General features: G+C 36.8%; 1 protein-coding gene across 1 annotated transcript in view; it reads right to left on the bottom strand.

Moving 5' to 3' along the window:
* Nucleotides 1-26,454, bottom strand: part of DCC (DCC netrin 1 receptor) — a 1,314,656-nt gene that overhangs the window by 676,986 nt on the left and 611,216 nt on the right. Inside the window, exons 4-5 of the mRNA XM_049901020.1 lie at nt 16,771-16,921; nt 14,226-14,362 (exon numbers count right to left, since the gene is read on the bottom strand). Coding sequence (XP_049756977.1) covers nt 14,226-14,362; nt 16,771-16,921 — 288 coding nt within the window. The remainder of the gene's footprint in view (nt 1-14,225; nt 14,363-16,770; nt 16,922-26,454) is intronic.

The following is a 26,454-nucleotide window of genomic DNA, read 5'->3' as shown; positions in this document are numbered from 1 at the left end:
TCGATTTGATTCCTGTGTATTCCATCTGGTGAGGTCCACCTGTATAGTCACTGTTTATGATGGTGAAAAAACTTATTTGCAATGAAGAAGTCATTGGTCTTGCAAAATCCTATCATGCGATCCCGGCATGGTTTCTATCACCAAGGCCATAGTTTCCAACTACAAATCCTTGTTCTTTGTTTCCAACTTTCGTATTCCAATCACCAGTAATTATCAGTGCATCTGGATTGCATGTCCGATCAATTTCAGACTGCAAAAGTTGGTAAAAATCCTCAAATTCTTCATCTTTGGCCTTAGTGGTTGGGTACATAAATTTGAATAATAGTCTCATTAACTGGTTTTTCCTGTTAGTGTATGGATATTATACTGTCACTGATGCATTGTACTTCAGGAGAGATCTTGAAATGTTCTTTTTGACATGAATGCAAAACCATTACTCTTCAAGTTGTCATTTCCAGTATAGTAGAACATATGATTGTCTGATTCAAAATAGCCAATGCCAGTCCATTTCAGCTCACTAATGCCTAGGATATCAATGTTCAGGTGTTCCATTTCATTTTTGACAATTTCCAGTTTTCCTAGGTTCATAATTTGTACATTCCACATTCCAATTATTAAGGGATGTTTGTAGCCGTTTCTTCACATTTTGAGTCATGCCACATCAGCAGAAGGGCTTGACTCCATCCACGTCATTAAGTTCAACTCTACTTTTAGGAGGCAACTCTTCCCCTGTAGTATTTTGAGTGCCTTTCAACCTGAGGGGCTCATCTTCTAGCACTATAACAGACAATGTTCCACTGCTCTTCATAAGGTTTTCACTTACTAATTCTTCTCAGAAGTAGAACACTGGGTCCTTCTTCCTAGTCTGTCTTAGTCTGGAAGCTCAGCTGAAGCCTGTCCTCCATCGAGACCCTGCTGGTATTTGAATACTGGAGGCATAGCTTCCAGCATCACAGCAACATGCAAGCCCCCACAATATGTCAAACTGACAGACGCAGTTTAGGTTGGAGGGGTAAAAAAGGGAGCTAGATAGTGCAAGGAGGAAGTATGCAAAGAATGAAAGGTGAGGGTCATAATCATACACATGCTCCTGGCTTTTAGGGGAGATACTGATAAACATAAAGTATTCATAAAGCCTTCAGCCAAAAAGGAGAGAAACAACGCACTTGCTGTGGAAGTAGAAAATGAGAACTGAATTGCTCCTCTGTTTACATGGCCCTAGTGAACAGGGAGTGAGAAGAGAATCTCACTCACCAACATCTTCTTCTGAGGCCAGAATTTTATTTATTAATATTTTATTTTTTAAAGTAAAACAAAGAAAATGTCTCTCTTTTCACTTTACCTTCCTGAATATATCTACACAATGACCAAGTGTAGTCTTAATTCCCAAGGTATTTTGCAAGCTAAATTATCATTGGCGAGGAGGGATACACTATTATTTCCACAATCTCCACCTCTGTCTGACTAGCCGTCCCTTAAGAAGCACACACACACACACACACACACATACACACACACACACATACACACACACACACAGCTCATTGAAATTTTCTTCCGTTCCATGCACTGTAAATTGGTGATAAAGTGTTACTGCTGACCATTCAGCAGTTGGATTCACTAACTACTTTTTGAATGTCAGTAAGAATATACCAAGAGAAAATTGAATTATATAATTTAATCACTTGGACTAATTATTTTCTTTGCTGGTCCTCTAAAGGAACAGTGGATGCAAACTCACAAATATCACAGTTACTTTTTAAGCAAGAGGGAAGCTCTATGCTGTGATTAAAATGGCATCATGTTACTCCCTGCAGAGTGCATAACGGGTCTGAACTGCAAGAGTAAAAAATTGGTTACGCCCATTAACAGTGTTAAAAATCCCCTTTAAATTGGTAGGCAGTTCACATGGAAATGTATATAGTAAGTTGCAATTACATATAACTCAATTTGGTGTAGATTTTCTGCTGATATGAGAATATTCTTCACCTCTATCATTCCTGTCATCTTCAAATATAGAAAAAAAAAAAATCTGTTTTAACCGTATAAAAACCTGTTGCCAGCAAGTAGATTCCGACTCATGGTGACCCCATGTCTTGTAGAGTAGAACTATGCTCCATGGTTTTTTCATGTCTTCACACAACAGCATTTCCCAAACATTAGCCTTTAGAGGCTCTGAGAAGTTCTGCAGTATATACCTATTTAAGTAACTTAGTTTAATACAGTACTTCCCAAAATGAAGTTAAACAGAGAATTTTTAATTTTATTTTAGGGTTTTTTTTTTTTTTAATTTTGATTAAAAACCCAACCAAACCCATTGTCGTAGAGTCAATTCTGATTCATAGCGACCCTATAGTACAGGGTAGAACTGCCCTAGAGGGTTTCCAAGGAGTGCCTGGAGGATTTGAACTGCCGAACTTTTGGTTAGTAATCCTAGTTCTTAACCACTATGCCACCAGGGTTTCCAACCCGGATAATCTGAATACAGTTCAGGAAATGTTGGCCAACAGTTTTTAACCTTCATTTTAATTGCATAGCTGTCTGGATTATATAGTTGCTAGCTGCATCTCAAACTGTGTCCATTTTGTTCATACAGAATTTTTCCCCAAAATGCGTGTCACAGGGAGTAACTACCAAAATATTTCTATCACGATTTAGAGAAATTTGTCATGCCTGGATTGTAGTGCAGTTAAAACTTAATGCATAGTGTCTTAGTTATCTAGTGTTGCTGTAACAGATATACCCAAGTGGATGGCTTTAACAAACAGAAATTTATTTACTCACAGTTTAAACCCAGTGCGTTTAGGAGGCTGAAAGTCTGAATTCAGGCCACTGGTTCTAGGGGAAGGCTTTCTCTGTCAACTCTGGGGGAAGGTCCTTTTCTCTTCAGCTTCTGTTTCCTGGTTCCTTGGAGATCTCCATGTGGTTGGCATCAATCTTTCCCCATCTCTGCTGGCTCAGTTGCTTGTTTAATCTCCTTCATATCTCAAAAGAGATTAACTCAAGATACACTCTATACTAATCCTGTCTCATTAACATAACAAAGAAAACCCATTCCCAAATGGGATTATAACAACTGGCCTAGAGGTTAGAGTTTGTAACATATATTTTTTGGGGGGGAAATAATTCAATCCATCACACATAGTAACAGCATTTATGAACAAGAATATGCATAGAAGAAGAAAGGCTTAGAAACCTAGGAATGTGTGCAAAACTTCTGTTTTGTCACAAGAAGGACAAAATGAATGAGACGTACTTTTTTTCAGATACTGAAATTCAATGCTCAGGATGAAAGCTCAAGCTCAATATGAGAGAAAGAAATATTTATTTCCTACATTTTTCTTAAAAACTTAATTCATGCCTAATAGTATGCATGATGCTGGAACACGAAAAAGAGTAATACATAACCACTTCCCTTGAGAATCCTATTTGCGTTCTCTACAATTACAACTCACTGTATGAATCTCTTTGGAAACTGCCTAACAGAAGTGTTAAATGTTAATAGGGGAATTAACAAGGAACTATGGGAGCACCAAGGAGCCCTGGGGGTGCAGTGGTTAAGTGCTTGGCTGCTAACTGAAAGGCTGGCTGTTTGAACTCACCAGCCATTCTGTGGGAAAAAGATGTGGCAGTCTGCTTCTATAAAGATTATGGCCTTGGAAACCCCATGGGACAGTTCCACTCTGTCCTAAAGGGTAGTTATTGGGCTACTATAAGTTGGAATTGACTTGATGGCAATGGGTTTGGTTTTTGGTTTTACGGAAGCACAAGAAGGGAGAAGATAATCACCACGAGTGAATGTAGTGTCAGATCTAATGATCATGGAGCAGTGGGCGTGTTTGACAGTGTCAGGTTAATGGAACAATAAAGCACTAAAAAACAGCATTTGTGACCTAAAACATGTTTACCCAGGGATCCAATGACCTCATACTACCATTAGCATTTCCTACATGTGGCATATCAGCTGGCCAATTCATATGAAACTGGTTTGCCTCGCTCCATACATATCTCCCCATTAAAAACATTAAGCCATTACAACTAATAATAAAAAGACAAACAACCCAATAAAAAATGAGCAAAGGATCTGTATAGACATTTCTCCAAGGAAGATAGACAAATGGCCAGTAAGCACATGAGAATATGTTCAGCATCATTACTCATCAGGGAAATGCAAATCAAATCCACAATGAGATGCCTCTTTACACCTACTAGAATGGCTAGAATAAAAAAAAATCCAATAATAAAAGTTGGTGAGGATGTGGAAAGATCAGAACCCTTGTATGCTGTTGATGATAATGTAAAATGGTGCAGCTGCTTTGGAAAACAGCCTGGCAGGTTCTGAAACAATTAAATATAAAGTCAACATATGATCCAGCATTCCACTCCTAGAGAAAAGGAAACAGGTCCACAAAAAAAAAAAATATGTGTACACAAATGTTTATAGCAGCATTACACATAATAGCCAAAAGGTAGAAACCACCCAAATGCCCATCAACTGATGAATGGATAAACAAAATGTGGAATATCCAATACAATGGAATATTATCTGGCCATTAAAAAGCATGAAGTACTGATACATGCTGCAGCATGGATAAATCTTAAAAACCTTATGCTTAGTGAAAGAAGCCAGTCCCAAAACACCAAATATTATATGATTCCATTCATATGAAATATCCAGAATAGGGAAATCTATGAAGGTACAAAGTAGATTGGAGGTTGCTTAGGGCTGAAGTAGGGAGTGGGAGGAGATTGGGAAGATAGAGGGTAATAGACAAAGGGTACAGGTTTCCTTTTGACTGTGGTGATAGTCATACTATCTGTGAATATACTGAAAACCACTGAACTGTATACTTTAAATGTGCGAATCATATGGTATGTGACTTATATCTCAATTATCTCAAAAAGCCTTACCAGTTGCTATCAAGTTGATTCTGACCCATTCTGACTTGTGTGTGTCAAAGTAGAACTGTTCTCTGTAGGGGTTCCAATGGCTGATTTTCTAGGAGTAAATCACCAGGCTTTTCTTCTGAGAAGCCTCTGGATGGGCTCCAATCTCCAGCCTTTCAGTTAGCATTTTATAAAGAATTTGGCCAGAAAAATTGTCATATTTTTAACATACATTTATTGAATGAATGGATAAATGAATCACCAATGTATGGACAGGAACTCCAACTGCTTTAATGAAGTCCACCATTTTAAAACTTAATGTTTTAAAGTTGGTGTTGTTTATTGCTCAGTACCTAGCTACCAAGTTGTGATAGGTGCCTTGGTCTTATCACATAAATTTCATGGTACTTAGTATAGTTTGGTAGTTCCCTGCTCAAATCTATTAAATTTAAAAGAAAGATGAGTCCACACCTTACTATTTAAGATTACTTAAACTGTTATACCTAGATATATTGAATAATAAGTCAGGGAAAAAAATCCTGAAAAAGAAAATACATGAAGAAATGCCATGCCTTATTCCCTAATCTTTGGAAAATTGGCAAGCACAGCTGACACTAACTCTTTTGGACTGATTAAAACACTGCTGTCTAACTTAGTTTAGTCCTACCATGAACCCAAACTACTTCTGGGATAATGCATACTTCTGGTGCTTCAGGACAACTTTGGCATGAAATGCCATTTTCGGCAACTTTCCACCACGGTCAGCAGTTCTCTCCTACTGAGCCACAAATGGTCAATTCTCCTTGATTAGATTGTTAGGGCTAATTAAAATTCTAGCCTCGGAATTGCGTTTTTAGTACTCTAAATTAGTGCCTAGCCTGTGCCTGTCCCTCTAGGGCCTCTGCTTCCTCCCTCATCCATTTGAGAAAGAAAGAATTAGATTCATAACTGTCCCAAAGGTAAAGGCAAAAGCAATGTCCAAGTTGTTTTCCCTGAGGAAAGGAGGAAGGCAAGTAGAGGTCCAGTGCCCAGCACATAGTAGGCCCTAAGTAAATATTTGTGTAATGAATGAACAAATCCTACCACCAATCCAACTGATATTTCCACAGCCAAGTGTAACTGGTAATTGCAATACCAAACTACTTTTTTTTACTGAACTCACAACTTTTCCCCTTATTTTAGTACAAATACATATTGAACAGAATCTTTTAAACATCCTCTTGGACAGAACTTTTGCATATTCTTATGAGGGCCATGAAAGTAACTAAGATAATTTTACACGGCAATGGGAAGCAGTAGGAAATAGATTATTTTTAAAATGTTGTCTGGGTTTAATTTGATCCTTACTTTATACACTTGTATTCTACATTTGGGATCATATTCCTACAAGGAGAAAACTCTTAATTAATTTCAATATGATCCTTTTGGTAATTACATTGTAAAGGATAATCAATATAGACTTACCTCAGGTACTGCTTTTATAACTCTGATCGTTAAATGTGCTTGGGTGAGGGGGTCCCTGCTAATAAAGGCCAATTACAGATACATATGAAATTTAAGGACTACAACTTAGGCAGCAACACTGATGTTGAAAATTTAGGAGAGCTGCATTCAAACGAAGAATTACACATTGTAATGGAAGGATAAATATTATCTTAATTAATATATTTTATGATAACTCTTATTCCCCATTTATGGCTAAGAGCCTAGGACTAAAACCCAACATGGAGGCTCCATGAGTAAGCTCATCAGCAAGCTTTTAAGGGGGGTGATTGAACACTTTAGTGTGTTTTGGGGGAGGGTGCCACTTACTCTTCCAACAAATGGATGGGTCAGTTCCCTGCATGGCCAATTGTACATGCTCAGGAAATAGCAACTAATATCACACGTGCTTCAGTTTCAAAAGTACAAAACAAAAGCAAATGTAAAGAAAAAATAAAAGGCTACAAAGCCATATTAATATTCAATTATTATGTTTACTTCTATTACAAGATATGTCTGAGGGTTGATGGTGTGTAAACATTTACATACTTGTACAATAAATTGAATTTATAGATCAAATCTTAGAATTAATTTAGAAAAGAAAAAACACAGTTTCTTTATAGTTCATGATATTTTCACTATTGAAATTGGAGCATATTGTTTATAATTATAGGATTTAAAATATAAATAGTACCTTATCCTTGGTAATTACTTAATAAAGAGATGATGATGATGATGATACTGAAGAGAAAATAAGACCAAGGAACATAAAATTTCTAAGTATTCCAGAGCCTACAAATAATCCCTTATGAGAACAGAAATTATTTTTGATCTATTGCTTTTGTAAAAGGAACATTTTTTTTTATATACTCCTGGAAATTTAAGATTGTTAGTCTTAACAATATAAAAGCAATGTTGATCAGATACTTCTCCTTTATAACTCCTTTAAACTTTAAAGAATTTTTTTTTTAATAGGGTATCTCATATTCTTGGTCTATGGAAAAAAATTACTTTCATTGGGGAGCTTATAAAATATTTTGAAAGAAAGTTAGAAAACTTAGGTGCTTTTTTTTATGCACATTCAGTTGTATTTTTTATGTCTAAGACTCAGAAGAGCCAGAGAAGAGCCAGGGGTTTGAGTGACCTAGATGAATAAGACATGGCTTTGGTTTGTAAATACCTCACAATCTAGCTAGGAAGAAAACTTGGGCAGCAGGCTGTCGAGGCATAGAGGAAAGTAAAAAAAAAAAATGAAATTCTTCACAAATTTGGATGCTCTCTTGATTTTTCCTCTTATTTCTAGAGATAACTCCAAAATAAATATCTGTATATCAATAGGATATCATTATATTGATTCCCCCAGGATGCATGAGAGCTGTGTAAGGGCCAATTGTTGCTATATTTTACAGATGAGGAAAACTTAGATATAGAGAGAGTGCATGGGATCTTTTCATATTTACGGCATTTCCGTTTTGTTTTGTTTTGTTTAATCTCTGCAGCTCAGCTCTAGGCTTCAGACAAGGGCAGGGAAATATATTTGTTTATTTCCCAGAGCACCCAAAGCTGTGTCTTGCACGTGGTATTCTGGAATCCTCTCCCAATTCTAACACTCAAGTAGTCACCACATCCAATGAGGAATTAATTAGCATTCTTCTACAAATGAAGGAATTGAGGATTAGAGGGTTACATAGCTGGTGAAGGTTAAACAGTTAGTAAGCCATAAGTCAAAAAAATCTCTACTTGTTAATGAATGAATGACTAAATAAAGAAGTAATCATTCCTTGTCATCCTATTGCCCTTAAGAACATATTTAACCACATTACCAAAACACATAAGACAATACTGACATTCCATTCTAGCCTCAAAGTCCTTCTTTTGTGCCCACATTCTTCAGTCACATCAAATATCTTCCCCTTCTCCATTCCTCTCTGTCTTCAAACCTTTGGCCATTCACGTCTGTCTGCTCAGAATGCTCTCCCCTGGTCCCCCATAGCCAGAGTCCCATTCTGTGTCTTCTTTCAACTCTTTATTCAAGGCCCCTAGCCTCCCTCATTCCCAGAAGTTCTCTGGCTTTTTATTAACTGCCTACTTCTCGTCTTTGAAGCTTGTCTTTTTCTCTCTCTGTCCAAAGCTCTTTGGTACAATGACTGGTACACGAGACACTCAACAGTTGTTAGCTGGCTTACTACTAATGTGGTTTATTTGTATATCTGCAACTAGAAAGTGTAATTTGTTAGTGCATTATATATCCGGCCATCGTTTTTATTATTCAAAAGAACTTGCAGCAGGAAGTGAGCTATTAATGTGACTTTTCCATTCCACTACATTACAAAAAGATAGTTTTTAACAAGGTTTTTAACTTCCCCCATATAACTTAATCTATCCTCTTAATTCACTTTTAAGTTGATTTTTCTAAACCTTCCTGAATAGCTTGACATATTATCTTAACTATTCGCACAATCAGTACATTATTTAAGAGTTGAAAAAATCATATGCATTTGAAAGAATATGGGGAGGGGTTTTGCAGAGAAATTTTCTTAGAAGTAGAGCTTATGTGTATATATTATACATGCATGTATATACATATATATATATATATTTAAATCCTGTTGCTGTTGAGTCGATTCTGACTCATAGCAACCCTACAGGGCAGAATAGAACTGCCCCACAGAGTTTCCAAGGATCGCCTGGTAGATTCGAACTGCTGACCTTTCGTTTAGCAGTCGTAGCACTTAACCACTACACCACCATGGTTTCCATACATATATATATATATATGTATATATATATATAATCCTATCAGAATCCACTGCCATCAGACCTGAGGAACATTTCTGTGTAAGGTGGACACACTCAGATCTATGGAGAAAGCCCCACTTTACATACTCCTAGACAATTAAGATAATTAAGAGGGTGGCTGCTAACCAAAAGGTCGGTGGTTGGAATCCACCAGCTGATCATTAAGGAGAAGACTCATGCAGGACAGGGACAAACCCTGCCTCAAAGGGTTTCTCCTTCTCATAGTTCTATAGTTTGTAGGAGAAGTCTAAACATATGTACCATGTCTAGGATATTTGCCACTCCCAGGTGGGGAAGACAGAAAACTCTCAGATTTGTTTTCACATTTTCAATTTTGTGCAAAGGGCTGACCTAGCAGATGTATTTGTACCCTTCAAAGCCAGCTTGTGCCAGCTGTAGTCCTAGCCAGTCTTTTTTGAGAATTTTGATAAGGCAAAAAAATTGAGAAAATCTACACATATAAATCAATTTTTGATAGTATAGTGTTTATATCAGGGCAGACTGCTTTAGAAAAAATTCTAGAATCCTTTCTGGAAAGTTCGTAGATATTTTAATTTTCTCACTGATGTTACATCTAATGGGTTGTACTGAAGAGCCAAGTAAACGTTTCACCCATCGCCTTCTGAGTCTGTATGGACAGTGCACAGGGCTTGTCCAAGGTTAGGGATTTTATCGGTTAAAGCTTAGATTTCTTACAAGATTGTATTTTATGAATACTTTAAATATGCTTAAAATAATAAAAAATGACTACAAGTGAATTTGAATTTACTGATAAAGAGGTTCTTTTTCCTTTTTAAAAAAAAAAAAGCAATGAATTCTATTTTCTATATAAACACACTCGGCCCTGCAGGATGAGCTTAACTTTATATCAGAGTCAAAGACTATATCTAAAATTTTATTACTTCAACTTTCAATACTAGAGCCTGGGTACAACAGTTAAAAATATTCTAACCACCCACTCAGTTAAATCATGCCATCTACAATAGTTGTAAATCATACAAGTTCTGTGGGAGATCTTTAAAATGTAAATTAGTAGGAAGACTTCTTAAAAAAACAAAAACACCACAACCCAAGATATACTCACAGCTCTATTTTTTTAAAGTAATAATGCTTCTAATTTATACACTCATTATGTAATCTATAACCAGATTTTTAAAAACAGAGCTCAGCAAGTCTAATGGCAACAAAGTCTAAAGCCTAATGGCAACAAAGCCAGAAACAATAAGGTAAAAAAAAAATTGGTACTATATACACAAAATAAAAAAATTAAAAAAACCACATAACATAGACAGCATAGTTACAATTCTTCCTATAGTTTCCGCAAATCAATGAAATGAAGATGACTATTTCAATAAAAGTAAAAAAGTCAAATATGAAAGATGATTTATGAAGTTTAAAATACAAATGTTTAATAAAATTATTTAAAAATCTAGATTTATTAGGAATGAAATTAGAACAAGGAGATTCCGTTTTATATAATTACTAGATAGGTGAATATTGAGGAGGGAAGAAATACATTCTCGGTGAGGGGCAAATTCTTGCACTGCTGGTGGAGTCTTATAAACACTTTTGGGATACTTTTCCTTGGAATATGAGCAAATAAATGACAAAGATATGCAAATATATTCAGCTCACTATTTTATTTTGTTTTTTAGTAAAACTTGGAAACATCATGATGCTCAACACTAAGCAACTGAAGAACACACACAGAAGAAGATGACATAATTCATTTTTAAATAAAAAAAGAAAAGTTATAATACAACATATACCTGATTTATAAGAAGAAAATTAATGTGTGTGTGTGCATGTGTGTGTGTTTCTGCAAAGTTCAGGTCATTGTGTTACATGTGAGTTGTAGTTTTTCCTCAATATTTTTCTGAATTTTCTCATGTTAACATTCATGCCTTCCTGTTTGTTTTATTGATTATTCAAATGGTACATGACTTTGAAAAAAAATAAACTACAGTTAAAGAATATGCAATATGCAATATCAAGTGCACGTTCATCTGCCTTTTTGCCCATAGATTATAAATATGATCAATTGTTTTAACTTCATTCTCAAAAAAACAATGCTATTCCTTTCTTCCTTTTTCTCTTACCTACTTTTCCCTTTGCCATCTCAGGATTGTTTCAGCATTTTCTCATATTTTATTTGATGCAAGTGACAACATATCCAATTATTAACGAAACTGAAATTTCAGAATCATCTCATCTGTATCACACAAACCTGCCTCATTTTTAGCCTTTCCAGAAAAAGAAGATAAGCCAGAGGTGCATGGATTAGGCAAGTAGCATAGGCCTAGACTCTTTAATCAAACTGTCAGAATTTGAATCCTGGATCCTCCCTTTATTAGCTGCATGACCTGGAACAGTTAATTATACCTCTGTGCCTAAATGCCTTCACTTGTAAAATGAGGAAATAGTAGGTGGCATAGTACTTAAGAACTCAGTGGCTAACCAAAAGGTCAGCAGTTCGAATCTACCAGTTACTTCTTGGAAACCCAACGGGGCAGGTCTACTCTGTCCTATAGTGTCATTATGAGTCAGAAATTGACTCAACAGCAACACGTTTGGTTTTGGTTTTTGAAATGTTGGTGATGGAGATAGTGAATGCATCTTCCTCAATACTGATGTTTCCTCCACCAGTGTAAGAATTCTTACTAACCCCTCCCCAATACTAGTTCTTTCTTGTTGGGGGATGGAGGTTAAATGACACAAATGACTTAACCAGATTGGAAGTTTAAAGGAGCCCTTTTCACCTACCTTTCTCCCTTAGGACACATCTGACCAGAGACAGCACATGCTCTCAATTGCCATCAGCCACCAGGTAGTGGGGACAACCCCACATAGGAGGGAAGTTTTGCTGAGGTTCCCGCTGTCAGTGACCAGATGGATATATCTCTCTCATGCATATATGAACTACGCTGTCAGTGACAGCTTTATGTTTAATAAAGGTGATATCTGGGTTATCCTACACCTTACTCTTTTTATGATTTCTCAATTGGTACAGACGTAGTCTAGGCAGGAACACTGCTATTTAATGGCCTCCATCTATACACCTTCCACCGAGGATATTGTGAGGAATATATGTCACAGACTGTTTGTATTTAGTAAATGTTAAATGTTTTATATATACATACATACATAATTCAAATTATATAACATATTAATTAAACTATATTGCTTTATGTCGGTATATGTCAATATTATCATATTGACTTATTTCTTACGTGGTTAACACATTAAAAAAATATCACTTAGGATTTAACAGAAATGTTGTAAAGGAGACTTATTACCAAGCATGAAGAAAGCCACTGTCAAATAAGTATGAAACTATTTACAGGCATATATGCCTCAGTGAGACATGCGGAAACTATGGAATAAAATAAACCGAACTACTAAAATTATTACCTCAGAGGGATAGAAATGCAAGGCCTGCAGTGGGGGAAATTATTAACGTTTTCCTTAGGCTTTTTGAGATAGTTTTACATGCATCAAATACCGTATAATTATTTCTGATAATTTAAACAATTCACACAGAAAAAGAATATCAGTATGCATGTATATATGTATGCTCATGCATATCTATCTCAGCTAATTTACTTAACTAATCCTCAGAAATTAGCATTTACACACCTTTGGCAAAGATGTCAATGAGGCATTAAACGTCAAAATGTTGCTCATTAATTTGATATAAAATTTGACCTTGTGTATTTGTAAGGAAATGTTTACCTGTGATTAATATAAATTCTGGTTTATTCCATAACCACATTTACCTTTTGATTAGTAATATACATTATAAGAAAATTTCTGTGATAGTGATTCTGTGTTACCATACTTTGACATTGCAGATATGAAAATTCTATTTTCTTAGTTTCACCGGAAAGAAAAAAGAAAAAAAAAAACTCTATATAAAGTATGACTAAATTAAGTTGGCATTGTCAAGACAGCTGATATCTTGGTTAGAATAGTGCTACCCCTAAAATCAAAGATTAAAGTCTTCTGCTATTCTTAGTTTAATATTTATGGTTTGATCAAGGAACAAACAAGTCCATTGCCTAACCCATCATATACGTTATTACCCTGTCGGCAGATGAAATGTTTTTTGAATAAACTTTGAAGCCAAAAAGCAAACTGAATAGCACAATAATATTATGATATAGGTTAGCAGACATAGTGTACCATACCTTCTCATTTCTACTGAATAACTTTTAAACAGCCTATGATTTTTCCTGGACTCTTTAAAAGGAAAATAATTTATTCTAGAGAAAAAAATCTAAATACTGATGACCAATTTTTTGTTGAGACAGGGAAAAGGAATTGAAATTCAAATGTTAAGGTACTTTCTCCAGACTACATGGTTCGAATAAAACCAGCTAGAAGAAATACGGAATAGTTGATAAAATGTGTGGTTGTTTGAGTACCTACTATATACACATATATATATATATACGTGTGTGTGTATATATATATATATACAATTTGAAGTCATATATGATGACTGGCTTTCTGAAAATATGAAACCATCTATGTCCTTAAATTATTTTAGATTTTTGCTATGAATGCTTTCCTTAGATGTATTTGATTTCTAACATAATGCCTATGGTATTTCCATTTTAACAAAACAATCTTACCAGTGCCCTCGAATTTAATGTTGGAGATCCTGCCGTCTCAAATAACATCTGCCTTTTCTATTCAAGGGCATGCTTTTTCATACAGTTTCTTTCATTTTTTTTTTTTTCATATTTCTTTTTCCTGGGTATGATATTTTGAAACCTCTCATTTGTGATTCAACACATCTGTCACGTAATCATTTTTGGTAGGCTTCAGTTGTATCACTAGAATAATCACACTAAAGAGTGATATATCTGGACTTTAGTTCAATGTGCTAGTATTCCAATACTACATTGAACCCCTGTGCAATTAATTAAAGAAGGGAAAGGACACATGTGGAGTACTGGGCTATGGCAATTTTATACTAATAAACATAGTGAATGATTTGGAGGTAAACACTTAAAGTGGGTACAAAGTAAACCCAACTTGAGTCATTAACTTACCCAAGACCGTGAGCTCTGCAGAGGCACTAATATTCTCATTTTTATATGTGACAACACAGGTATAAGTCCCACTGTCATCATCTGTCACATTGGAGATAAGCAAGTTGCTTCCACCCAGTAAGGAATACTTTTTGGACCTGTAAGATATAAAGCACATAAAATTAAAGAGTAGGGTAGTATATGTGTATACTAAGCCAAGTACTCAATGGTTTATGTAAATACACAATAGAATATTAAACTTATCGATTGGATGATTAAATTGGAAGGAAACTCTAAACCATAAGGGTTTGGTATCATCAGATACCATGGGCTGCCAAAACAATGAACAAATCCATCTTGGAAGAAGTACAGCCAGAATGCCTCTTAGAAGCAAGGATGGTGAGACTTCATCTCATACTTTGGACATGTTATCAGATGGGATCAGTTCCTGGAGAAGGACATCATGATTGGTAAAGCAGAGGGTCAGCAAAAAAAAGGAAGATCATCAATGCGATGGATTGACACAGTGGCTGCAACAATGGGCTCAAGCATAACAATGATTGCGAGCATGGCACAGGACCAGGCAGTGTTTCCTTCTGTTGCGCATACAGTCACTATGAGTGGCAACCAACTCAATGCCAACTAACAACAACAATATCATCAGATTTACTGATGAGAAATTTACTCAGGGTAAGTGTTGTGGATTGAATTGTATACCCCCAAAACATGTGTCAACTTGGTTAGTCTATGATTCCCAGTATTGTGTGATTGTCCACCATTTTGTCATCTAACGTGATTTTCCTATGTGTTGTAAATCCTACTTCTATGACGTTAATAAGGCGGGATTAAAGGCAGTTATGTTAATGAAGCAGGACTCAATCTACAAGGTTAGGTTGCATTTTAAGTCAATCTCTTTTGAGATATAAAAGACAGAAGTGAGCAGATAGACAGGGGGACCTCATACCACCAAGAAACAAGAGCCAGGAAAATAAGGTATCCTTTCATCCTGGGTTGTCTGTACTGAGAAGTTCCTTCACCAGGGGAAGACTGATGGCAAGAACCTTCCCCAAGAGCCAACAGAGACAGAAAGCCTTCTCCTAGAGCTGGCACCCTAAATTCAGACTTCTAGCCTCCTGAACTGTGAGAGAATAAATGTCTCTTTGTTAAAGCATCCATTTGTGGTATTTCTGTTATACCAGCACTAGAGAACTAAGACAGAAAGCTTTTCCATTGGAAGGCTACATGCAGTGGCCAAAGAAATAAAATAGGTTAAACTTAGAAGAAATCCCAAAAGGGAATTTATAGATAATCTAGTGTAATTCTCTCATTTTGTATTTCAGGACCTCAAGTTCAAGAGAAATGGTTGCCTACAGTGGAAGTCAATGCCCTGTGGTATTAAATCCCGATTTAATGGTCATCATCAGGGACAAGATATCCAATAGACAAGGTAAGGACGGTGTTTACCTTGTTTACCAGGTCATCTGAAGTGAACAATTTCACATTTTTTCACATCAAAGTTTCTGCTTCTAGGTATGGCTGGCATCTATCTCTCTCCCAACTCTATAGCACCTTCCTACGGAATCAAAGCCCCTTTTCAAATTTACAATCCCTGACAGAGATGGATTACCCAGAGGGCAAGGTAAACATGAGTTTACTTGTGTTTATCTATAGTGAAAATTTTCAGTACAGATTAGTAAGTACACACAAGTAAACCCGTGCTTCCTTGCTTATTGGGTAATCTGCCTCATTTCAGATTGAAACTGGATATGAATACTTGGCTACGTCCAGAGACCATATCTTGACATCTGAAGTTGTACCCAGATATCTTGAATCCTTGAATGTTGTCAGAAGAATTGTGATACCATATTATATATGGTTTTATAAAAAATTACTTAAGGTAGATGAAATTCAAGGATTAATTTATGACCTGTGAACCGACTGCATCATAGAAAATAAATGTGTTAAGAAGGTGTATTTCAGTGACCAAAATCAATGAAATTAATTTCTTAAGGGAAGACCCATTTTATCAAAATGTTTCAAACTAGGTAGTTCATTCTATTAAGTGTCTACTTTCTATCTGTGCCTAATTGTTAACTGCCTCCTTTGAATCAAAGCCAACCAAGTTGTCTTCCACTTTTCCACTTTATCTTAAATATTTACAGTAGCTAGGATGGTGAGAAATATAATTGGAGCTAGAAAAATACAGAGCCTCTAATGACTTGGTACAAATCTGGACTAAGGAATCTTGGTATCTTTAAAACCTATTTTGCTCTCTATATCATGTTATTGGGATGAAATCCTCCAAAGTATCTTTGTTGAAGGCTCTCTGGACAGAATTATCTCAATCACAACCCCTGCTTTCTAAATTTCCTTCCAGAATTGAACGCATGTATTTTGACTCTGTTTTTTCAACTTATCCCAGTTGCTAAATGTCTTTCCTACACTATAATGTCAAAAAATATCCAGTTATTATAAGAAAATATCCTACTCTTTCTGGTTACTCACATCAAATTAGAGAAATATAAACAGTAGCATACACCCCACAAAAGCCCTAAACTGATAATACCTGAGTTGGATGACTTCCTCTCCTCGTAACCAGGTAAAACTCGGGGGAGGATAGCCAGAAACACAGCACTCCAAGACAGCATCTTTTCCTTCAATGGCTACTACATTTGATGGTCGTTGCAGAAAATACAGCTGCCTATGCAGTCCTGGGTCTATGAAAAGAGAACACAAGATCATCCCTTTTATGAAAAACATTGCAAAGGTAACTAATGTAGCTTGAATCATTTTTTTTTTTTCCTCCTAGGAACACAGTGATGGAGAGAATGGTAAGAAAAATGGAGAAATGCAAATAAAAGGTAAGAAATAAACTTCCAAAAGTTTTTCTATCCTCAGTTTCTAGAATTAAAATATTCTTAACTGTTGACAAAATCATGGCATAAGACCAAAGGGCATAGCTTGAGGTGACAAGTCTTGCTTACTTGGAAAACATGGCCTTGTTTTCAGCAACTTTTCAAAATCAGCAACATTTCTACCAATAAGCATTATGATTGTCTGTGTTAATAATTCTGATGTCATTTTTTCAAAAATGTCTGCTCTAGTTAGCATTTCTAAAGGGATTACACTAAATGTAATTAAACACTTTTTTAATTAATCAAGGAGCTAAAAACAGTAATTATTAAAATAAGCTTTAATATATTAAGAAATTTAAGGGATTGCTGTGCACAGACTTTTTCCTTAAACTTTTCCAGATTTCTAAGTTTGGGGGATTTGTATTGTGTGCTTCCCTTGTTATTAGCTGAAACTTTTTGATATTTTCAGTTTGCCTGTCACTACTGTCTATATTCCACTTTCTGCTGCTTTGTTCATTGTTTCGGTATCTTGAGAAATGAAATAAACAGGTGAGAACTGTGTTCAATAACATACAGGTACTGAGGGATAGAATATACAGGTACTGAGAAAATATCTGCTTTTTTCCAAAAAGGAAGTTATAATTGCATAATAAAGTTTGTATGTTTGCTCATTTTTATAAGTCTAAGCCTTTTGTTTATTTTTAATTCTTAACTACAATTCTTAGAGTGAGTTTGTAGAGCTGAGACTTTGGATAAATGAAGTGTTTTTTCATCCTTCTACTTCAAATGGTGGATTCACTACTTCTATGTATACAGTATTATTCATTTTTACTATCATTTCACTGAAAAAGTGTCTATTAAATATAGGTAATAGATGAAGAATTTTAAAATTGGTCATCAATTGATACAAAATCATTAGTAAACAAAAATCCAACAAAATCATAAGCATAGGATTCAACAGTGTCAGGAAAGCTCCCTGAAGCTAAAAAGCTTCTCTTCCTCTTACTATCGTATTTTTACAAAAATAACACACACCTTCTAAGTTGGTTTGCCAAATGTGCCCTCCTCCGGGAAATATTTTAATAAGCACCACTCCATCATTTTTTTTTTTTAGTATGTTGATGTAAAAAAAAAAAAAAAAATTAGCATAGTGTGCTTACAAAAATATCTTTTGAGGGAAAGGTGTGGTTGGCAAACATAGAAGGTGTGCGTTATTTGCTTAACAACGCAGTATATCAGTCTTATTCATAATGCAGGAGTCCTGGTGGTGCAGTGGTTAAGCAGCGAGTCTGCTAACCAAAAGTCCAGCAGTTTGAACTCACCAGCCCTCCAAGGGAGAAAGATGGGACAATCTGCTTCTGTAAAGATTACGGCCTTGGAAGTCCTATGGAGCAGTTTCTACCGTGTCCTGTAGGGGTGCTAGGAGTCGAAATCAACTCCTCGGCAACGGGCTTGGTTTTTGGTTTTCATTTATAATACCCAGAGACACACCAATACCTGCCTTACTGTTAGGTGGACTTGAAGAAAATCTTCCCTCCCGTGGCTATATCCACTGATCTAACCTAGTAACTAAACTTCCAACGTTCAATGTATATTTAGTTAAGATTGTTGTTAGGTGCCATTAAGTCAGCTCTGACTCATGGTAACCTTATGAAACCTTATATATAACAAACCAGAATATTGCCAGCCCTGCGCCGTTTTTACGATCTTTGAGTTCATTGTTGTAGCTGTTGAATCAATCCATATCATCTCCCGTTATATTTCCCAGTCTCCATTAAAATCCATGTCCTTTAGGAAAGTTTATTTCAAGATGTTTTCAATCTAATGCTTTAGATAGAATTAGCCTAAAAGCTGTCATTTTGAAAACCCATAGCAAAATCTTGAGGCAAGGAAGTCTTTAAAGACTCAGACTGAGGTGAATGGAGAACTGTCAAGAGAGGTGAGGTCACACTGAGTCGTGGTGTGGGCCACTGGTGATCAGAAAGGAAGTGATATGGGAGAGAGCATCTGGGACACATTTTAACTTTGCTGTTAATCCTCCTTGGCCTGATCTGACTCTACACATGCTGATCACAGCTTAACAAGGAACACCAGTTCTCAACTTAATAGTTGGGATAGCAACTGTCATCTAAAATACTCTTCATGTGAAGAAAGACAGACTCACACTTTCTCAGCCTTCCCACATCTGCTTCTAGTTGTTACAGCAACAAAAATAAATACCTTTCACAATGAAAATATTGAAAGGATTTTCCAAATGTGTTAATCCTTATTAAACTAATATTGAAGAAAAAAATGACTCAAAACTTTCAACAAACGCTGAGGGTATGTTTCATTTCCCTTCTTGAAAGTGACATTTCAAATCAAACTAAGATGGCTGGAAGGATAATATTGCTTAAAATTAGATTTCCTGAAATGGACAAGTTCCCAAAGTGTGTCTTTACAAACAGCTATCTTTATAATGGAGGCCTATCTACCCAAAAAAGGAGCCCTGGTGATGCAGTGGTTAAAGAGGGTGGCGGCTAACCAAAAGGCTGGTGGTTGGAATCCACCAGCTGATACATGGGAGAAAAATGTGGCATTCTGCTTTCCTAAAGATTTACAGCCTTGGAAACCCCATTAAAAAAAAAGACAAAAAACAAACCCAATGCCATCAAGTCAATTCCGACTCATAGCGACCCTATAGGACAGAGTAAAATTGCCCCATAGAGTTTCCAAGAAGGGTCTGGCATATTCGAACTGCCAACCCTCTGGTTAGCAGCCATAGCACTTAACCACTACACCACCAGGGTTTCCTGGAAACCCCACAGGATTACTATAAGTTGTAATGGACTCAAAGCCACTTGGTTTGGGTTTTTAGTTTGGGTCATACAAATGGAGCCCTGACAGTGAAGTGGTTAACCAAAAGGTCTGAGATTTGAACCCACCACCTGATTCACAACAGAAAGATGTGGCAGTCTGCTTCTGTAAAGATTATAGCCCTGGAAACCCTATAGGGCAGTACTACTCTGTCCTGTAGGGTCTCTATGAGTCAGAATTGACTCGACCGCAATGGGTTGTTTAGTTTTGAATCCAATCGAAGTTTACTCTAACCACCTGCCCCTAATCAGGATGATTTCAGCCCTGTATCCATTTAGAACACTATCCATGGAAAATATCATAAAATCTAATTAATCTCTTTTTCTAGCTAAAAGAAAATATACCTGAGACCTATGTTGTTCTTGTTAGGTGCCGTTGAGTCAGTTCTGACTCATACGACCCTATGAACAACAGAACAAAACACTGCCAGGTCCTATGCCATCCACACAGTCATTGTTATGCTTGAGCCTATTATCGTAGCCACTGTGTCGATCCATTTCTTTGAGGATCTTCCTCTTTTTCGCGGGCCTTCTACTTTATTGAAAATGATGTCCTTCTCCAGGGACTGGTCCCTCTTGATTATATGTCCAAAGTACTTGAGACAAAATCTCCCCATCCTTGCTTCCAAGAAGCATTTTAGCTGTACTTCTTCCAAGACAGATTTGTTCATTCATCTGGCAGTCCATGGTATATTCAGTATTCTTTGCCAACACCGTAATTCAAAGCCATCAATTCTTCTTCAGTCTTCTGTATTCATTGTCCAAATTTTGCATGTATATGAGGTGACTGAAAATACCCTGGCTTGGGCCAGGAGCACCTTAGTCCTCAAAGTGGAACCTTTGATTTCAAATACTTTAAAGAGGCCTTTTGCAGCAGAATTGTCCAATGCAATATGTTGTTTGATTTCTTGACTACTGCTCCCATGCGTGTTGATTGTGGATCCAAGTAAAATGAAGTTCTTGACAACTTCAACCTTTTCTCTGTTTATCATGATGTTGCTCATTGGTCCAGTTGTGAGGATTTTTGTCTTCTTTATGTTGAGGTGCAATCCATACTGAAGGCTGTGGTCTTTGATCTTCATCAGTAAGTGCTTCAAGTCTTCTTCACTTTCAGAAAGCAAGGTTGTGTCACCTGCTTATCACAGGTTGTTAATGAGTCTTCCTCCAATTATAATGCCACTTTCTTCTTCGCATAGTCTGGATTCTCAGATTATTTCCTCAGCATACAAATTAAATAAGTATGGTGAAAGTATACAACCCTGAAGCACACCTTTCCTGACTTTAAACCACGAAGCATTCCCTTGTTTTGTTTGAATGACTCCCTCTTGGTCTATGTACAGGTTCCCCATGAGCACAATTAGGTGTTCTGAGATTCCCATTCTTTGCAATGTTATCCATCCTTTGTTATGATCCACACAGTTGAATGCCTATGCATAATCAATAAAACACAGGTAAATATCTTTCTGGTACCCTCTGCTTTCAGCCAGGATCCGTCTGACATCGGCAATGATATTCCTTGTTCTAGGTCCTCTCCTGTATCTGGCTTGAATTTTTGGCAGTTCCCTGCTGATGCACTGCTGCATCCACTTTTGAATGATTTTCAACAAAATTTTACTTGTGTGTGATATTAATGATATTGTTTAATAATTTCTCCATTCTGTTGAATCACTTTTCTTTGGACTGAGCACAAATATGGATCTCTTCCAGGCAGTTGGCAAGGTAGCTGTCCTCCAAATTTCTTGGCATAGGCCAGTGAGCACCTCCAGCACTGCATCAGTTCATTGAAACAGCTGATTTGGTATTCCGTCAATTCCTGGAATCTTGTTTTTCACCAATGCTTTCAGTGCAGCTTGGACCTCTTTCTTCAGCCACTGGTTCTTTCTTTTTCTTCAGTTACTCTAAATTTTGTACCAAATGGGATTTTATGGAAGGTACATTTTGGCAAAAGTTTCATAGAATCATAAATTACAAAGGCCGAATTTAGTGGTTAATCAAAGGAACCAAAAGACCAAAACCAAACCCACTGCTGTCAAGTCGATTCTGACTCATAGCAACCCTATAGGACAGAGAAGAACTGCCCCATAGAGTTTCCAAGAAGCGTCTGGTGGACTTGAACTCCCGACCTTTTGGTTAGCAGCCATAGCACTTAACCACTACGACACCAGGGTTTCCAAAGTAATACTGAGGAAAAAGAGGTGGAGGATGGTTATCATTTCATTAATGCCATTGATTATAAATGAAGCACAAGATAGGTTTTACTTGGGATTTTAATTTTAAGTTTCAACTAGGATTTTCTAATATAGTTTAAGTCTATGATGTCACAATATAGTTTAATGCAATTTTATTTCAGAAATTCTTAATTTGACATAGTTCAAACTCAGTTGCTCATTGTGTTTAAACAAATCAAGCTGAAATCTTCAACAAGCCAATGCCAAGGTTCTTTCATTGCAGTGTAAACTCGGCCATCTGCCTGTACATAAGTTATCATGCTAAGCACCCTGGTCTCAAGTAGCCAACAATTAATTGTGTATTCTTCTTTTATTTGCAATTTAAAATAAATAATCATGCTAACATTTTTACAGAATACCTTCTTGGCAGTTGGCTCCTTTTATCATCATATGCCATCTTTTTTTATTTCTGCTTTGCTTTATATTGAATTTTGTCTCATATTACTATTGCTACACAAATTTGTTTTGATATTTAAATGATTTTTTCCCCCATGGATCTTGATCATATGCTACCTCCTGAAATGGCTGAACATTGGCCAATTCTTTTTGGTACAATGACGGTGTATCCCTTCAATCCTCTTTTGATGCTTCCTGTATCATTTAATATTTCCTTGTAGAATCCTTCAATATTGAGACTTACTTAAGGCTTGAATTTTTTCTTCTGTTCTTTCACCCTGAGAAATACCAAGCATGTTCTTACCTTTTGATTTTCTAACTCCAGGTCTTTGCACACATCATTACAATATTTTACTTTGGCTTCTTTTTTTTTTTTTTTTTTAATAATTTTTATTGTGCTTTAAGTGAAAGTTTACAAATCAAGTCAGTCTCTCACACAAAAACTTATATACACCTTGCTACATACTCCCAATTACTCTCCCCCTAATAAGACAGCCCCCTTTCTCCCTCCACTCTCTCTTTTCGTGTCCATTTCGCCAGCTTCTAACCCCCTCTACCCTCTCATCTCCCCTCCAGGCAGGAGATGCCAACATAGTCTCAAGTGTACACCTGATCCAATAAGCTCACTCCTCACCAGCACCCCTTTGTAACCCATTGTCCAGTCCAACCCATGTCTGAAGATACTTTGCCTTCTTGAGGCGCCCTTTGAAATCATTTGTTCAGCTCTTTTCCTTCACCATTTCTTCCAATTTTTTTAGCTACTCTACTTTCAAGAGTAGAGGATGTCTTCTGACATCTATTTTGGTCTTTTTTTTTCTTTCCTGTCTTTTTAACGACTTCTTGCTTTCTTAAAGTGTGATATCCTTGATGTTATTCCACACTCATCTGGTCTTCGGTCATTACTGTTCAATGTGTCAAATCTATTCCTGAGATGGTCTCTAAATTCAAGTGGGATATATTCAAGGTTGTATTTTGGCTCTTGTGGACTTACTTTAACTATCTTCAGCTTCTATTTGAATTTACACATGAGTAATTGATGGCCTGTTCTACAGTCGGCTCCTGGCCTTGTTCTGATGATATTGAGCTTCTCCATTGTCTCTTTCCACAAATGAAGTTAGTCAATTTTATTCCTGTGTTTTCCATCTGGTGAGGTACATGGGTATAGTCATTGTATATGTTGTTGAAAAAAATATTTGCAATGAAGTCGTTGGTCTTGCAAAATTCTATTATGCAATCACCAGTATCGCTTCTGTCACCAAAGCCATGCTTTCCAACTATTGATCCTACTCTGTTTCCAACTTTCACATTCCAATCACCAGTAATTATGAATGAATCTTGATTGCATGTTTCATCAATTTCAGACTGTACAGACTGGTAAAAATCTTCGATTTCTTCATCTTTGGCCTTAATGGTTGGTGTGTAAATTTGAATAATAGTCATATTAACCAGTCTTCCTTGTAGGCATATTGGTGTTATCCTATCACGGACAGAGTTGTGCTTCGGTATATATCTTGAAATGTTCTTTTTGAGAATGAACATGATGCCATTCCTCTTCGTCATTTCTGGCATAGTAAACCATATGATTGTCAGATTCAAAATAGCCAATACCAACCTCATAGGTCTCAGGCTACCATGTCTGTCAGTTTGTAGTACTGTGGTGGCTTGAGTGTTGCTGTGATACTGGAAGCTTTGCTACCACTATTTCAAACACCACTAGGGTCACCCTTGGTGGAGAGTTTTCAGAGGAGCTTCCAGGCTAAGACTAAGAAGAAGGACCTGGAGGTCTACTTCTTAAAAAAATTGGCCAGTGGAAAACTTATGAATAGCAGTGGAACATTGTCTGATACAGTGCTGGAAAATAAGCCAGCAGGTTGGAAGGCACTCAAAATACAACTGGGGAAGAGCTGTCTCCTCAAAATAGAGTCAACCTTAATGACATGGATGGAGTCAAGCTTTCAGGACTTCATTTGCTGATGTGGGATGAATCAGAATGAGAAGAAACAGCTGCAAATGTCCACTAATAATCAGAACGTGAGACTTATGTGAAATAAAAATTTGCCTCTGTAAGAGGCAACAATTCAATGCACACTACTATAATTTCTTAATTCAGAAAATAAAACCATGTAACAAAAAATGGATATCTATTTTCTTTTTTTTAAATAATTTTTATTGTGCTTTAAGTAAAAGTTTACAAATCAAGTCAGTCTCTCACATATAAGCTTTTATACCTTACTCCATATTCCCACTTACTCTCCCCCTAATGAGTCAGCCTGCTCCCTCCTTCCAGTCTCTCCTTTCGTGACGATTTTGCCAGTTTCTAACCCTCTCTACCCTCCCATCTCCCCTCCAGACAGGAGATGCCAACACAGTCTCAAGTGTCCACCTGATACAAGTAGCTCACTCTTCATCAGCATCTCTCTCCAACCCATTGTCCAGTCCCTTCCATGTCTGATGAGTTGTCTTTGGGAATGGATCCTGTCCTGGGCCAGCAGAAGGTTTGGGGAACATGACCACCAGGATTCTTTTAGTCTCAGTCAGACCATTAAGTCTGGTCTTTTTATGAGAATGTGGGGTCTGCATCCCACTGTTCTCCAGCTCCCTCAGGGGTTCTCTGTTATGCTCCCTGTCGGGGCAGTCATCTGTTGTGGCTGGGCACCATCTAGTTCTTCTGGTCTCAGGATGATGTAAGTCTCTGGTTCATGTGGCCCTTTCTATCCCTTGGGCTCATAGCTATCATGTAACCTTGGTGTTCTTCATTCTCCTTTGATCCAGGTGGGTTTAGACCAATCGATGCATCTTAGATGGCTGCTTGTTAGCATTTAAGACCCCGGAGGCCACACTTCAAAGTGGGATGCAGAATGTTTTCATAATAGAATTATTTTGCCAATTGACTTCAAAGTCCCCTTAAGCCATAGTCCCCAAACCCCCGCCCTTGCTCCGCTGACCTACGAAGCATTCAGTTTATCCCAGAAACTTCTTAGCTTTTGGTCCAGTCCAGTTGAGCTGACATTCCGTGTATTGAGTATTGTCCTTCCCTTCACCTAAAGTAGTACTTATCTACTAACTAATCAGTAAATAACCCTCTCCCACCCTCCCTTTCTTCCCCCCTCGCAACCACAAAAGTATGTGTTCTTCTCAGTTTATACTATTTCTCAAGATCTTATAATAGTGGTCTTATACAATATTTGTCCTTTTGCATCTGACTAATTTCACTCAGCATAATGCCTTCCAGGTTCCTCCATGTTATGAAATGTTTCACAGATTCGTTACTGTTCATTATCGACGCGCAGTATTCCATTGTGTGAATATACCACAATTTATTTAACCATTCATCCATTAATGGACACCTTGGTTGCTTCCAGCTTTTTGCTATTGTAAAGAGTACTGCAATAAACATGGGTGTGCATATATCTGTTCGTGCAAACGCTCTTATTTCTGTAGGGTACATTTCGAGGAGTGGGATTTCTGGGTTGTATGGTAGTTCTATTTCTAACTTTTTAAGAAAACGCCAGATAGATTTCCAAAGTGGTTGTACCATTTTACAATCCCACCAGCAGTGTATAACAGTTCCAGTTTCTCCGCAGCCTCTCCAACATTCATTATTTTGTGTTTTTTGGATTAATGCCAGCCTTGTTGGAGTGAGATGGAATCTCATCGTAGTTTTAATCTGCATTTCTCTAATGGCTAATGATCGAGAGCATTTTCTCATGTGTCTGTTAGCTGTCTGAATATCTTCTTTAGTGAAGTGTGTGTTCATATCCTTTGCCCACTTTTTGATTGGGTTGTTTGTCTTTTTGTGGTTGAGTTTTAACAGAATCATATAGATTTTAGAGATCAGGCGCTGGTCGGAGATGTCATAGCTGAAAAATTTTCCCAGTCTGTAGGTGGTCTTTTTACTCTTTTGGTGAAGTCTTTA

The sequence above is a fragment of the Elephas maximus genome, chromosome 11, assembly GCF_024166365.1.
Source record: "Elephas maximus indicus isolate mEleMax1 chromosome 11, mEleMax1 primary haplotype, whole genome shotgun sequence".
NCBI classification, from domain to species: domain Eukaryota; kingdom Metazoa; phylum Chordata; class Mammalia; order Proboscidea; family Elephantidae; genus Elephas; species Elephas maximus.
The sequence above is the reverse complement of the archived record's forward strand: the minus strand, read 5'-3'. Positions and strand labels throughout refer to the sequence as shown.